General features: G+C 42.1%; 1 protein-coding gene across 2 annotated transcripts in view; it reads left to right on the top strand.

Annotated features, from left to right (window-relative positions):
• EFHC2 (EF-hand domain containing 2) overlaps positions 1-14,887 on the top strand; it is a 64,927-nt gene that overhangs the window by 31,717 nt on the left and 18,323 nt on the right. For both annotated transcript variants that reach the window (XM_075430922.1, XM_075430930.1), the window contains exons 8-11: positions 2,623-2,788; positions 3,787-3,929; positions 9,527-9,723; positions 14,191-14,324. In XM_075430922.1, coding sequence (XP_075287037.1) covers positions 2,623-2,788; positions 3,787-3,929; positions 9,527-9,723; positions 14,191-14,324 — 640 coding nt within the window. The remainder of the gene's footprint in view (positions 1-2,622; positions 2,789-3,786; positions 3,930-9,526; positions 9,724-14,190; positions 14,325-14,887) is intronic.

Here is a 14,887-nt window from a genome sequence, read left to right as displayed (position 1 = left end):
GCTTGGGTTATGAGGGCTTTAATATACTCTCTGGGGCCGGCACAATATTCCTCTTAATTCGTAGTTTCCTTCTGGTTTATTAATGTAATTTTCATCCGCATGTGCCGGAGTACATCCAGAGGGAAATGCCTTAGCATTATGGGATGCCTTACGCGTCAGGCACGCCGTGACCCGCACGCAAAGACATCGCCTCGGGTTCGGCCCAGCGCCCGGCTGCCCCGGCTCCTCCGGCCGGCCGGGCGTTACCCGCAGCCCTGCGGAGAGGAGGGGGTTGCTACAGCCCCAGAAACAGCCGCGAAGGCCCGGCTGGCAGAGCCGGCCGTCCGCGCCCGGCGCCGCGCCCTGACGGGAGCGGGGCGGGGAGGGGCGGTGCCCGCCGCCGCCCGGCCGGGCACGAGGTGGCGCTGTGGGAGCGCGGGAATCGCCACGCGGGGCTCCCCGCTCCCCTCGCCGCCCACCCGAGGGTCGCTGCCCGCGGCGGAGCTTGCTTGGAGAATTTCGGAACGGGCTTTGTTCTGCTGGTGGGCTCGGCCTTTGCTCTTCTGGGCCGCAGGAGGGGCACCGGTGGTTTTTATGGAGAAAATGGCGGCGTGGTTTTGCAAAACCCCTCTTTGGCTGAGTCAGGCGAAGGCCTGAGCTTTGCAAATCAGACCATGTTCTTCTCAGAGGTGAAGGCCAAAGGAGATGTCACAGAGTTTTCGAGTTAAGGAAAAACTCTGACATCTGAATGCTTTCTAGATTTGTCAACTTCATGCTGCTGTTAGGCAAGTCAGATTTAATTTAAGAGTGTGTTGCTTTGATCTTCTGATATAGCCAAGTTTGAAACATTTTAATCACAAACCAATGCAGAAAATGTTCAGTGACAGCAGTTTTGTCATTCTTCTCTATTTGCACCAAAACCCCATCCTACAAATGTAGGTTATTCATCTCCCCTTAGTTCTGGGTAGAAAACTGAAGTTTTAAAGAAAAAAACTTATTCCATGGGGTCCACTTTGATACACTGGTCTCTTATATCACTCTTTGCCCCCCAGGCTGTGGTTTGTGATCCATCTTCCTCCCAGTTCGCCTCACATGTTTGCCTTTGTCTGCCCAGCACAGCCAGCTCTGTCCCAGGCAGCATCCCCAGCCCGCCCGGGCGCGGAGGACTCCCAACTTCTCATTGCTCCCACATTGGCACGGGAAGGGCTCTGCGGGTTGTGGGGGGCAGCAATTTGGGCTTGGGGCCACAGCAAAGAGGGCCTGGGCTGCCCAAAAATCGAGGAAAGTGACTATCCCCTTCTGCTCAGCCCTCGTTAGACCTTGTCAAGGTACTGTGTCCCCTTCTGGGTCTGCCAAGACAGGAAAAACATGGACCAGCCAGGGCGTGTTCAGGGGAGGCCTCAGGACGGTCAGGGCTGAGGAGCACCCCGGAGAGCAGGGAAGGGAGACCAGGCAGCCTGGCTCTTCACAGGGGTACCTGGCAGAAGGGCATGAGTGGAAACAGGAGGCTCCAAGTTGGGTATCAGGAAAAGCTTTGCTCCCTGGGGCAGGCTGCACAGGCTCTGTCCTGGGAGGTGTCAAGCCCCAACTGGACACAGCCCTAAGCAGCCTGGTCTGGCCTGGGGCTGACCCTGTCCGGAGCAAGGAGACCACGCTGAATGCCTCCCGAGGTCCTGTCCAACCTGAATTATCCTGTGTTGCTGTGATTTACATCTTCATTTGCCTCAGGTCTACCCGTTTACTTTCTCCCATATACAAGTTACTTTTTTCTCTCACCTTTTCCATTTTCCATTGACCTTATTTAACCTGCAGACTGTATTACTCTGTTGAAGTTTTATGGAACCCCACTGGCAGCTGGAAGCTGTGTTGCAGCAAAAGAGCAGTGCAGGGAGGCAACAAGGGGCCAAGCAAGATTTTCATCAAGAGAGGAGTAAGGAGGGACCATAGGGCAGTGGGGCTTTTGGGAGCAACCCCTATGGGAAGTGAGTGCAGGTCCCTGACCAGACATGTCTCTACTGAGTCAGAAGAGCTCCTGTTGTGTGTCTGGGATAGTCAGGACCATTGATCACCATGAGGAAAGACTTCAGGCTGGGGAAAATGAGTAAAAGCAAAGCTTCTCAAATGCTGGATAAAGTGAGATGTGGACTGAAGCTGTTGTCTTCGAAGTACCACATGCTTCTTATGTATGTATGATTTAAATAATGCATAAAATGTTATTTGTTTATGTATTTATTTTCCTCTGGCAAAAAGCAGGGGGCAGGAAACTCATAAGCCAAGTATTTACTTAATCATGTTGTCTCAAAGGATATAACTGAAAAATTAATTTAAAATTGTTAATTTATTATTTTATCCCATTCTGAAACTATATTTGTTTTTTTCTTTTGCCTGTGTATCTTAATGATATTTGTCAAACATTTGAAGATTGTAGATGAAATCCTGAAACCCTTGAAGAAACACTGATTTTGCTTTTGGCTTCTATGGAGTCTTTTTCTATCCTGTAACGGTAGGAGGGATTCTGATTTGACTTTGATCAGTGCTCTGTTGCAGAAATAGGCTAACGAGTATTCGTATTGGAAGTTTAGATGCTTAATAGAGTGGCTTCATCAGAACAGCAATAAATAAGTCTTACTGTCTTTGTTGTAGAGGATTTCACCCCAGTTCCATATAAGACTCCATCACCTCCAAAACCAGAAAAAACGTTTCCTCCATATACTGGATTTGGTTCTGAAGAGGATTCTCTGTGCTCCTGTATGGGTCTGCTGCTGAAGCCACCCAGTAAAGACTTCAAGAAATTCATGGAGAAAGACAGGTATTTCAGTGAAAAATAATTCCAACGTTTAAAATTACGTTTATTTGTGAAGGAGATAAATGTTAAGTAGGGGTGTCACTTTTTTCAGCAAAATATGTAGCTCAGCAGACTTTCAAGGGACAGGTGAATGAGGACTGGTTTTGTAACATGGTAGTCCAATTTTATCCGAACTCGGCAAAATTTCTCATTTGAGAAGGCAAATATTCTGACCTTCCCATCTCCTACCTCCTTCTCTTCTGCTGTCTTCAGTGGGAGTTTGATGGAAGTCTTAGTCCAGGAATTAGTCAGGAATTTTGTATGCTTTAGCTGTCCAACACTGATTTGGTTTTCTGTTTGATTTTCTGCCGTTTACTTTTTTTTTTGTCTGCTGAATTTCATGCAGTTTACTGTAGCAGTATTAAAACATTAACCTTTTACTTTTCATTATGAAATGGTTTGTCAGGCAGTGGTTGTTGAAGCCGAAGTGGAAAGGAAGGTCACATGCTAGAGATTCACCTGTAGAACCTCTGTAAAAGAAGGCGGCTATTAGAAAAAGGCTTGGGAATGTGTTGATAGTGCATATAGTGGTACTGTAAGTCATTTAAAACACAATTGCTTAACAGATATCCAGCTATTAAGACCATATGGTGGGCCTGATTTTGTGGAGATAATCCTAGTATGTATCACCATTCAGACCTTCTTCCTTTATAAATTTTCTGGAAAGAAAGTTGGAGCTTGATTTGCAGCTGAATTTGAATACAAATCCGTTCCAGACCTGTGGCAGAGAAGTAATTTTCTGATGAAAATTATTCCTTTTTATCTTGTTGACTTTAGTTGGTCAGTTAATTTAAGCTGAAAATGGTTTTTGACAAAGTAGGGAACCTTATGCCGTTTCTCTTCTTGGTCCAGGAGTAACGCAATTAATGTATGTTACAAAACTCAGGAGACTGCGTCTCTTGGTGATGAAAACTCTTCTCATACTGCGTTTTCGATTTCTTACATCTCCTTTTGCTGTTTAGAAGTGGCATGGAAAGTAATATACTGCGCTTTGTTGCAAAACTCATCACAGATAGTCCTGTTGACAAGGATCGGAAATTCATTATTTCCTACTTCCTGAGTGATGACACCATTTCAGTTTTTGAACATAAACAGCAAAACACAGGTAAGATGTGGTAATGTCTTGCGATCAGTCCCAGTTGCCCTGCTCATTTGATTAGCGTTTACAGTCAACACTGTGGGCAGACTCAGCACTAGCAGAAGCAGCGATGTGGATTTTTAAATGCAATGGGGATTACATCAGCAGGTCTACTGCGTTATCTTACATAGCTCTATGTCATAGTAATTTATAATCTTCATCGCTCAGAATAATGCTGTGCATTGTATGACAGTACTTCATAATCTCCTCTGGGAACTGGAATTTTAATGTGTTAGAACTTGTATTACATTTTAATTTTCAAATCTGGCCTTTAAACATTTCCTTTTGTTGTGGATAAAATACGGGAATAGTATTGTAACTGATGATAAATAGGGACAGGAAATGTAAGACATCAAGAATGAAAGAGTAAATCCTTTGTTTTGCAAGACTGTGTTATGGTGTTATGATACCTATATAACATCCACTGTATAGAAGCACGTCTTGAAAGCAAAACAGCTGTGATATTTTTTTAACATACTTTATCATTAATCATGTAGTGTTGAGCATATAAAGAGTGACGATTGCCCTGTGCTAGTCTCTGTACGTGTGTGTGTGTGTGTGCGTGTATAACACTGAACTGATTTTCAAGAGCCAGACTACCAGTGTTGAAGTGACAAATGCTTTGTTCTCAGTTGCTTGATCACATTTATCCTGTTGCTGGATCATAGTCACCCAATGTTGTCATGGTTAAATTCTTTTGACCACTGTTGTTGGTTGTAGGCTGACTCCAACTGAGGATACAAAAGGTTTTGTGATTTCCAAGCATCTTTTTACTTCCTTGGAGTGTCTTGTGCATGGATGGAAAGACACAGCACTGGGAAGGATGTCAGGAAGTCATTCCGTAACTCAGAGAGATAGGGAAGCCTTGGCTAACCATGACCCTGTTGGAGAGATTAATGTATTGCTGTGAAGCCCACAAACATCTGCAGCAACAGTTTCATAGCAGTTAACGTCCAGAAGTGTTCTGGCACCTCTCAACATGTGCTATTGAAGGACTGACTCTTAAGAGCTGCTGTCGGCCTCTGATAAAACAAAGAGAGAGAGCAAAAAACCAGAAAATCACGTTTTTTCTCAAAGGCGAGAGAAAGAGTAATAGAAAGTTTCCTTAGTTACCGTGCTGGGCTCTTGCGGAACCTCCTGACTAGCTCTTGTAATACTGCTTGAATCGCCCTGTATCAGCTTCTTGGCACAGAGCACCAGGTATTTCAGGTACACCTTGCAGTGGTGACCAGCTCGCTGTGCTCAGTACTGACCTATTTGGTACTCCCAGCTCACTGTCTAGAGCAAAGACTGTCCCAGGGAGGACTGTTCACTGTCCCTTGCTTCAGGCTCTGGTGGCAGCAGTTGACTTTCTGAGGTCCAGTTATGCAGCTTACACTTAAGGACTAAGTATTCTTGTGATCCTATTCTTAAGCCTTTACTAAAAATGATATCTGAAGTTAATCAATTTCAGACCTGTTGTGAACATCACATCCATAAAAAAATGAAGGTGTGGTGAATATCCAGACCCTGCTGTATTCCTTCAGAACTCTTTCCGTGCCAGTGGTGCTACTAAGGTATTTTGAATGTCCTGCACAGGAGTAGGTTTTTGGGAAGGCCTGAGCCTTTTCAATGCAAAGAGCTTCTAATAGCATCTCTGCTTGTATCCAACTATATTATGAATGCATAAATAGGGACCTCACCCCCAGCTAAGATACAAGCAATTCTCTGAGAAATGTTTTGAAAATGTGTAGAGTACCTGTCTGGGCTTCAATCGGCATTCCCAATTAGCCCTTCTTCACTGCAACATCAAGATTCAGCACTGCTTATGGCAGCAGTGTCCTCTCATCATTATTTTACTAGTTTCCTGCCATCCAGTGGCCTGTAACTTATGCAAACTATTTTACTGCAGCTAAATACACATACACATATATATATTTATTATGTAATGCTGCTGTGAGGCTCAGGAGCAGGTCAGTTCTCCACCAGTGAATGACATGTTTGATTGGCATTCTTTATGTCTGGAGACAAAGGATGCTAAGGGTACAGCTGCACTGTTAAATTAAAGAAATCCAGGGAACAGTTTGAATCTTTGACCCCAAGCATATGTAATGCCTGTTCGGTCACTCCTCATTCTGCTTTGCACCATGTCAACTAGACAAGGGCCCAGAGAGCCTGGGGCCCCTCCTGGAGGGTGCTTAACTCCAGGAAACTCTCCTGCAAGGCAGTAAGGACAAGGCTGCACCAGGTTTGGCTTGCTCCACCCTTCTCAGTCATCAAAAGCTATCCCAGGAGGTTTTGCACACTCAAAAACTCAGGTCTTTCTGCCACACCCAGGGGCTGCAAAACATATTCTCAGTTTTACGCTGTAAAACACCACTCTGTTGGACTGCAGCACAGCCCTCACAAACCTTCAAGCAGTTGGAACACACGAAAGTAACAGCTGTGTCTTGAGACCCCAGATTTATCACACAGCACCCAGAGCAGAGCCAGAGCCACGCACTGGGCAGTGTGGATGTAGTCATTTGGTCAGGCTCTCAACAGCATGGGTGCCAGGCCAGAGATTGCTTCCGGGCTTCCTTTTATTTTGGAATGAGAATACATGCTGGGATTGCACCTGGGAGCCCGTTGAACATTGCTAGTCAAACAAAATGTGAAACAATAAACGGGCAAGTTTGCATACCAATGATAACAAATAAGAAGGACATGGACCTGTTGGAGTGGGTCCAGAGGAGGGCCACAAAAATGACCTGAGGGCTGGAGCACCTCTCCTATGAGGAAACGCTGAGAGTGTTGGGGTTGTTCAGCCTGGAGAAGAGAAGGCTCCAGGGAGACCTTATTGCGGCCTTTCAGTACTTGAAGGGTGCCTACAAGAAAGACTGGAGAGGGACGTTTTTACAAGGGCAGGTAGTGGTAAGACAAGGGGTAATGGCTTCAAGCTGAAAGAGGGTAGATTTAGATTAGATATAAGGAAGAATTTCTTTCCTATGAGGGTGGTGAGGCAGTGGAACAGGTTGCCCAGAGGAGCTGTGGATGCCCCCTCCCTGGCAGTGTTCAAGGCCAGGTTGGATGGGGCTTTGAGCAACCTGGTCTAGTGGAAGGTGTCCCTGCTCATGGCAGGGGGGTTGGAACTAGATGATCTTTAAGGTCCTTCCCAATCCAAACTATTCCATGATTCTATGGTTCTAAATGCTTTAAGACACGTATGAAAGGCAAGTATCTATAAATGGGTTTTTAACTTTCCTGGGATGTTAAAGTGGATGGAGTAGCTGACTTGCAGAGGTGGTAGAAGGTGAAGTGGAAGGATGTGGCTAAGAACCAGTCATTGGAGAGTTTAGTGAGAACAGCCTTGAAGAGGCAGGATAAGAAGTAGGGATGGAGGGGGAGGTAGATCAGCAGCTGGAAAGAGGCCTCAGACTGCAGAAGTTTCTTTGTTCCCACCTTCCTTCTTTTCTTTTCCCTGTTTCTTCTCTCTATCCCTCCCTTGGTTTCGTCATGTCTGAAGGAAAAGTGAACGGGTTTCTTCGGGGTTAAGAATGAGAAGGCTTTGCATAGGTCAGACAGGAAAAAGGAGTAAGGCATGCAAAATGGGAGCGAGAATAGCATTCATGTGTGAGAAGGAAAGGTGCTGATGTGGACGGGGTGGGAGAAGAGTAAGGCTGAGCACATTTTGGAGAGGGGATGAGTTAAAAGAGTAAGTGCCTCCCAAAATAACAACTTGACCATCCCTTTTGTATACAGATTCAAAGGGCTATTTTTGCCTTTTTTTAAATGACTTGATACAAATTGGCAAGTAAAAATGTTCCAAATCTCAGTCCTGAGATGGAAGTAATGAAGTTGCTCTTGATTTTTTCAGTCCAGCAGCCTGAAGGTTGCTGAGAAGTACTTCACACTATTAGTAACACTCTGCAACTGTATTTGAAATGCACAGGGCTGGACATCTTGAAGCACTTCTTGAGATGGGGGTCAAAGTGTGAGAACTTTGCCTCCCCATGTAGGAGATGACAACTCCTTTTTTACTCAGTGTAAGACCAAGCCAACAGCTGTACAAACACCTGCAAAGTCTAATCTGATCTTAATGGAAGAGCGTCTTTGGTTGTGCTTAGAGCCTGGCTCTTGTAGATTTCCATCAAAATCTCTCATCAGGTTTCAGTGTAAAATCTCTAACCTAGTGAGATACTTTTGGTTGTTTTTCTTTATACCACGTGAAATGTACTAACTTGTAACATTTAAAAAACAGTTATGGGATAGAGGTATTACGGTAAGTTTCCTATCTAAGTGCATAATTGCAAGGAAATACAGAGGCAAGAGTGAAATTCCAATCTTACAATGACCAGTTCTGCTTAAATATTACAAAGAGTTGCCAGGATTATATAACCTAAAGTTTCATATTTGTTTAAATAGCTAGATGAAAAAGAATGTGTTGAGATTAGAGTTACATTAGTGATTCAAATTGTTGTTTTTGTCGAACTAGACCTGACTAGTACCATAGTGTATTTTTTGTCTTTTGCTTTTGTGGTGCTAGTAAAGCAGTGAAGACAGACATCTGATCCAAACTCTGGTTTAATAAGTAGTTTGGGTTTCACATTCACTTAGAAGTTTGACTATAAAAGGCATTTTGTTGCACTGTTACTCAGCCTTTTATTGGAGTTGCATCACTACCTAATATGTAAGACATCATTAAACATTACTAAAGTATGCTTTTTTGGCATTTGGCTTGGAAGCTCAAATATTAGCAGGAAAAAAACCCCATGCACTCCGGAGTTGTTGTGGGGCACGTATCCTGATGAAACTAAACATGTGACAGACCGTTTTCTAGAAAGCTTGGTATAGGCAACGCAGCCTTGTGGTGCACCAGATGATAGTACTGGAAAGCGGAATGTTACATCACCTTGAGCACTGTGTGCAGTTTCCTGTGGCATGAATAAAATCATTATAATGTGAAAAGAAATAATGTGACATACCCATCTCACAAAGAAAAAAACAGATCGCAGTTAAATTGCATTGGCAGAACAGTGTGTGGAAGTGTCATGTCACTCCAGCTTTTTTTTTTTTTTTTTTGCATTCAAAAGCACTTAAAAACAAGTTAGAATTACAGTACACCAGAATTCATCATCTTCATAGGACTGTGCTATCCTAAGTTGTGATTTTTTTTTTCTTTTTTGTTTAAACAGTTCAAAGATAATTGCCTGCATCTTACATTTTGCAAATAATGTTTCTCAAGGGTCAGTCCCAAAGCTGGCAACAGGGTTATGGGAATGATTTGAAGAGGCACATTTCTGTCCCATTTTAAAGAAAAGAAAAGAAGGGAAGGTGTTGTTCAAATGTGACATGTCACAGAATGTGCACAATGTAACTGTTGCCGTGGACCCTGGAAGAGACAGTTCTTTCAGCAGTGAGAGCGAGAGGGAGAGTATATTGAGACAAGAAACTCAAGGATGAAAACTGATATTTAAGTACAAAGCAGCTGGTCTGGCGTATCTTTTGGGTTTTCTTTTGTGTTGTTTTCTGGGTTTTTGTTTTTTGTTTTTTTTTTTCCCCCCAAGTAGAGCCACAATTAATTATTTACAATTCTATTCCCACAGGGATACTTGGTGGGAAGTTCTTGGAAAGAGGTCGCATTAAGAAGCCTGGGCAGGAGCTATTTAAGAGTGAGCCATCTGAATACTTCAAGGCTCAGAATCTGTTTGTTGGAGCCAGAGTTTGTTTCCATGGTCACAACTTTCTTTTGGTGGATGCTGATGAGTACACGTTCAACTACATGGAGAAGCATGCAAATGAGGTGAAACAAGCTTTTGTTATTTTCTGTTATCTTTAAGGACTATCTTATCTATATATTTTTTAGAATGATTTGTGCCTAGTTTCTTCCCCCAAAGTTCACAGCCTAGTGCTCTCTGTCTAGCAATGGATTTAGGAAATGCTAGCTAGGGAGTGCATGCACTCCTGGTCACTCTTTACTGTCTGTTCCCTTTCTACTTTCTCAGCATCCCCTTTTACTGTATTAGGAGTAGTTAGAAGGTATATCCCGGCCTATTCATTTTTGAGACTGTTTATGGACCTGTTGTCCCTGAATTGATCTAACCCTTATTGAACCTACAGATACTGTCTGCTTCCAGAGCTTTCTGTAGCAGCAAGTTGAAAAGTTCACTGCCTGCTCTGTAAAAAAAAATATGATAATAGAAGTAACTATCTTTTATCTGTTTTAAACCCACCTCCCACTAGTTTCAATGCCGCTTCTAGTGTTCTTGGGCTTGGTGAAGATCCCCATTCACGTTATGCACCACCCCTGTCATTTTGTAACTCTCACACATTCTGCCCTCTTAGCCTAATCCTATCCAGGTAAGAGTCTCACCCTTTTTAGTCTGTCCTTGCAAGGCAACTGTGAGGTGTGGAGAATGGAACAGTGCACAGTACTCAAGATGTGGACACATCCAACTTACAGTCTTACTGATGAGGCTATTTTATTCCCTGCTTTGATTTTTTGGGGTTCATACATATTTATCTGCTAAAACATTTCCCTTGTAATATTAGAAATTCATATCACAGTCAGGAATTCAAGCTTACTGTTTGTGCAGAGTTTCACTATCTTTTGGTGTTGCCTTCAGAGGGGAGAGCAACAATTAACACAGAGCTGGGGTGCCTCTGCTGATAGATACTTTATGCTACCAGTCATTACACAAGTGACTGATAAAGAAGCCTTCATTCGCCAAAGCCAGAAACATATCCAATACAAGGAAATTTATTGTCCTATACCAATTATCAGGTCAAAAAAAGAAAGGATACAGAGATGGAGAACCACAGGACATTTACAGAGCATTTTGTGGGGCTTTATGTTGGTTTGGTAAGAAATGTGGACTATGTTTTGGGTTTTTTTTGTGATGAAGTTTGTGCTGCCATATTTGAATAAATATGCCCTGGTATACTTGGAAATTCCTGTTACATGCAGTTCTGACCCAGTCACTCTGAGAGCCAGCTCAGGAGCCAAGGCATTTCTGCATCCCAGTCTGTCTTCTGGATAGTTGCTTCATCACAGTGTCATCTTGAAGACCCTTTGGACTAGACTATGCTGTGAGGACTTGTAGTGTGTATGCTTCATGGCTCGTGGTGCGGCGGCAGCATGAGCTGTGCCTTCAGCAGACCTTCTCCAGAGCTGCCCTTTTGCTTAGGCTTGCTGAGAGTACCCCTAGGGAAAATATCCAGGAGGGTTTATCGAGCTGTGGTCCTCTGCCCATTTGTCCAGACCTTTTGTGGATGGAGACGGGAGAAGGTTCTTAGTGCAAGTTTTAATTGTCCCCTGTGTGCTGGATCACCAAAGCGAGTAAACCTGCAGGACTCCCAAGACCCCAGTAGGCCTAGCGCAGTCTTGGGGACTGCGAGTCTTGATGCCATTGTGCTGCTGAGGCAGAGGTAGATGTAACCTGACCCTGTGCTGCCTTTGGGCCACACGTGCTGTTCTCACTCGAATGAAAATAGCAGAACGGTGTGATTTCTTTGTAAATGAACATGGCCTTAGCACCACCTGCCTTTCCTGGAATAATGAGGAATGTCTGCAAAACGCTTGTTGATGTAAAACACTACAACTGCTAAATGCTTTAAGCAGTAAAATGCAAAGCTATATACATTATGTTTTCTTACTGCTGGACTGTTTCTCCTCCTAGTAGGATGAAACCCAAAGCTATTCTCCAAAATGCAGAGCACATCATTAGATTGTAAATGTTGTTTGGAATTGCTGTTTGCATTGATTATCTTGGATCAAACAGATGAGTTCTTAGTTTTCCAGGCCAAATGACTGTATATTATTAAAATAACATCTGCAAAATGGAAAGAAGCAAGACTAAAAATACTTCTTTAAAATGAATTTTGAAATGTTCTTTGCAGAGTTAAGATTTCAAAACAGCTGGTAGAAAAAAAGGCTTATTCTCACAATGATGGATGCTTTTATTCACATCCTTTCAACAGATCTCCAGAAGGAAGGACATCCCTTGTTTGCCTCTGTTCATCAAGGGATTGCATATTCAAATCACAAGAACTTGAGCAATTATTAGAGAAGAGCAGACCTTTAAGATGGTTTGAAGAAGGGGAAACAATGTTGACTATTAGTCAGTTATTTCTAGAACAGAAAATAAATAATTTTCCTTCTGAGTAGACAGAGATTTCCTTTCAGCAGAACACATCAGTATGTTTTCTGGAAACTGGTGAAAGAAATCCAAATGGAATGTTTTTCTTCTGGAAAATACCATTTTGACCACATTGCAATAGGCATATGTTGATGTAGATGAAATTTTGATTTGGTAATCATGGTGCAGGTGGGAATTTATTTTGCCGGCATTAAAACTTTTGTTTGACACTGTAGGAGATATTAAGAAAATTTTAATTTTCTGTTTCAGAATTGTATTTATTGTATTGTTTTTAAGTTATGGGGAGAGAAAAATCATGGAGTCTCGTCACTGATTTTTTTCTCAAAACTTTTCAACGCTGCTAGTTTCTTTTACAATTTGAGGAAAAAAGATGTATTTAGGAAGCGTAAATTTGCATGCAAAGCAGAACATGTGTGTTGTGCACAGTCCTACCAGTATTATTGAGGTTTGAAGAGGACCCTTTCAAATAATGCCTCCTTGGAAATGATTTCATCATCTCTGAAACAGTTCAATTTTTCAAACTTTGTAGTCTTCTGCAGCACAAACGTGGAAGTTGATTTTACTTCCATTGAATCCAACATAATAACTTCTGACCTTAGCAAGACAATCAAACAAAACGAGATTGTGACTATAGCATGTCAGCAGTTAAATGACAACGGAGTAGAGTGTGTAAAGATTTATTGCCATGCTGCTTGGATACTTGATGTCTATGTAGGTGTTTGGAATAAGTAGTTTAGAAAAAAGATGTAAAAATAACTGCTTTGATAATGTAGGGAAGACAGGTTTTTAAATAGGCAGAACACTTTGTCCATCTTTAAATACTCTTCTGATTGATTCCTTCTGCCCAGTCTTTTCTCAGTCTCTGTTCCTTGCCTTTTCAAAAAAGCTGTGTGCTGTGGCCCAAACAATAACAGCTTGGAGAGAGGATTGAAAAAGTTGCTTTCTCCAAAACTTTTTGATCACTGGTCCAGCTGCTCCACACCACTGCCTTGCGTGGCATTGCTTGCCAAGCTTGTACCTGGAGCAGTTTTGGCATATGCAGCAACTGTTTTCTCTAAATCTGAACATGTTACCTGCAACCACTGATGCATTTGCTAAACTTGGATCACTTTATACTGCTCTGTCAGTGTCATAGGGACTTTACCTACTTCTAGATACTTTTGAACTGATACAAAGCTGTAGATAGACTTCAGCATAATTGGGAATGAGGCCGAATCTCGGTTGTAATTAGGTCCTTAATATCAGTCATGCCAAATTTCAAATAATTGCTAGTTGAAACAACATTGCTTACTGGAAGAAATGGGAGAAAACTACTTTTGGACAGTTCATTCTGCTTTGTAAGTTAGGTAGAGCATAACAGATGTAAGGGTATATGAGATACTCGTGCTTGGATTCAACCCCTATTTAATGACTAAATACATATATGTTTTATGTTAAAAATGAGTACAGCAAGTAAATCTTTGATAGAGCTGTGCCACAACAATCTGAATGTAGGGCAGAAGCTTAAGTGCTTCAGTTCTGTTTATCTAAATTTGATTTTGTTTTAATGGCCTTTATTTAGAAGAAATAAGCATTCTTCTTACATGACAGGAGAAACTGGTTCCTAAGAAATTTCCAGTATGTTAATTCGGAGTATGTAAAACAGCATATTCAGTCTAATATGAATGAGAATATCTGTTCAACAGTTTATCGGAATCAACGGTGAAAAGATTAGTTTTAACATGGTGAGTTTTGTTGAGAATAGAGATGCACCAAGATAAAATGAGGACCAAGTTATCAGAACAGTGCTTTAAATTCTTCTGCTTTAACAATTCAACGTTTGAAGCAAAAGTGGATGTCCTTTTATGTACCTGGAATAAGCTTTCTGAGAGCGCCTGGTCTGATGATTTTTGTTTAATTTTTTATATTCTCAGTAGGAGGCAGTTTTTTTTCATTAGCAAGCTTCCCTTCAAACTTGACACAGTGCTGATTTATGCATTTGAAGTGAGACAATGAAGAAACTAATAAAACTTAGAAGGTCAGCATTGCCCTGCATCTTGACAGCTCTTGCAGGTACATGCATAGGTGGTTGCCTTTCTCTCTAATCTATGTGTTGCTTTCCTTTTGTTAAGTTCTCCATGGCTGATATTGGTGTCATCCTCAAGAAACTGAAAGACACAGCTGAACCTCATTCCCGAGAGATCATACAGGTGTTTGCAGCCACTGACCCTGAGCATACCGAGGTGATTGAGTACGACCCTTTCAGGTAAGACAGTGGATTTTGTTTTTTAGTATTTAATGAAGGCACATTGCCCAAAAATGTATAGAGCATGACTGTTTCTTGATGTTTTCTGCACGTGTTAGCTGACAAATGGGATACATTTGTTTTGCATTTACTTGGAGACTGTATGTGAAAAGAAAGTGAATCCATACCCCAGAAAAAAAAAAAAAAGAGAAATGGAATAGTTTGAAGTAAGCTGAAAAGCACAACTAAAATCTGTCTGCTTTTTATGAAGCTGGCACAGGATGTTGGGAAGAAGGGCAAGTCAGCACTAGTATATACACCAAAGGATAAAGAAAAGCCTATGCTGAGAGAGTCAAACAGGTTAATTAGTAGTTTTGAAATTCAAGAAGGCGTGTTTGAGTGGGCCTCCTGAAAATTATGTTATTTGGGTTTTGAGTCATTGATAAAGAAGAGAGTCTTCGCAGCACCATGGTGTATTGAAATTATAGGATGCAGTGGTAGCATCTATAAGCATCTTTAAAAAACACTGGAAAGCAGTAGTGAGAGCAATGATTAATGCTTGTATAGTAATTTCAGCAGAGACC

The sequence above is a fragment of the Opisthocomus hoazin genome, chromosome 1, assembly GCF_030867145.1.
Source record: "Opisthocomus hoazin isolate bOpiHoa1 chromosome 1, bOpiHoa1.hap1, whole genome shotgun sequence".
Classification (NCBI taxonomy): Eukaryota; Metazoa; Chordata; class Aves; order Opisthocomiformes; family Opisthocomidae; genus Opisthocomus; species Opisthocomus hoazin.
The sequence above is the reverse complement of the archived record's forward strand: the minus strand, read 5'-3'. Positions and strand labels throughout refer to the sequence as shown.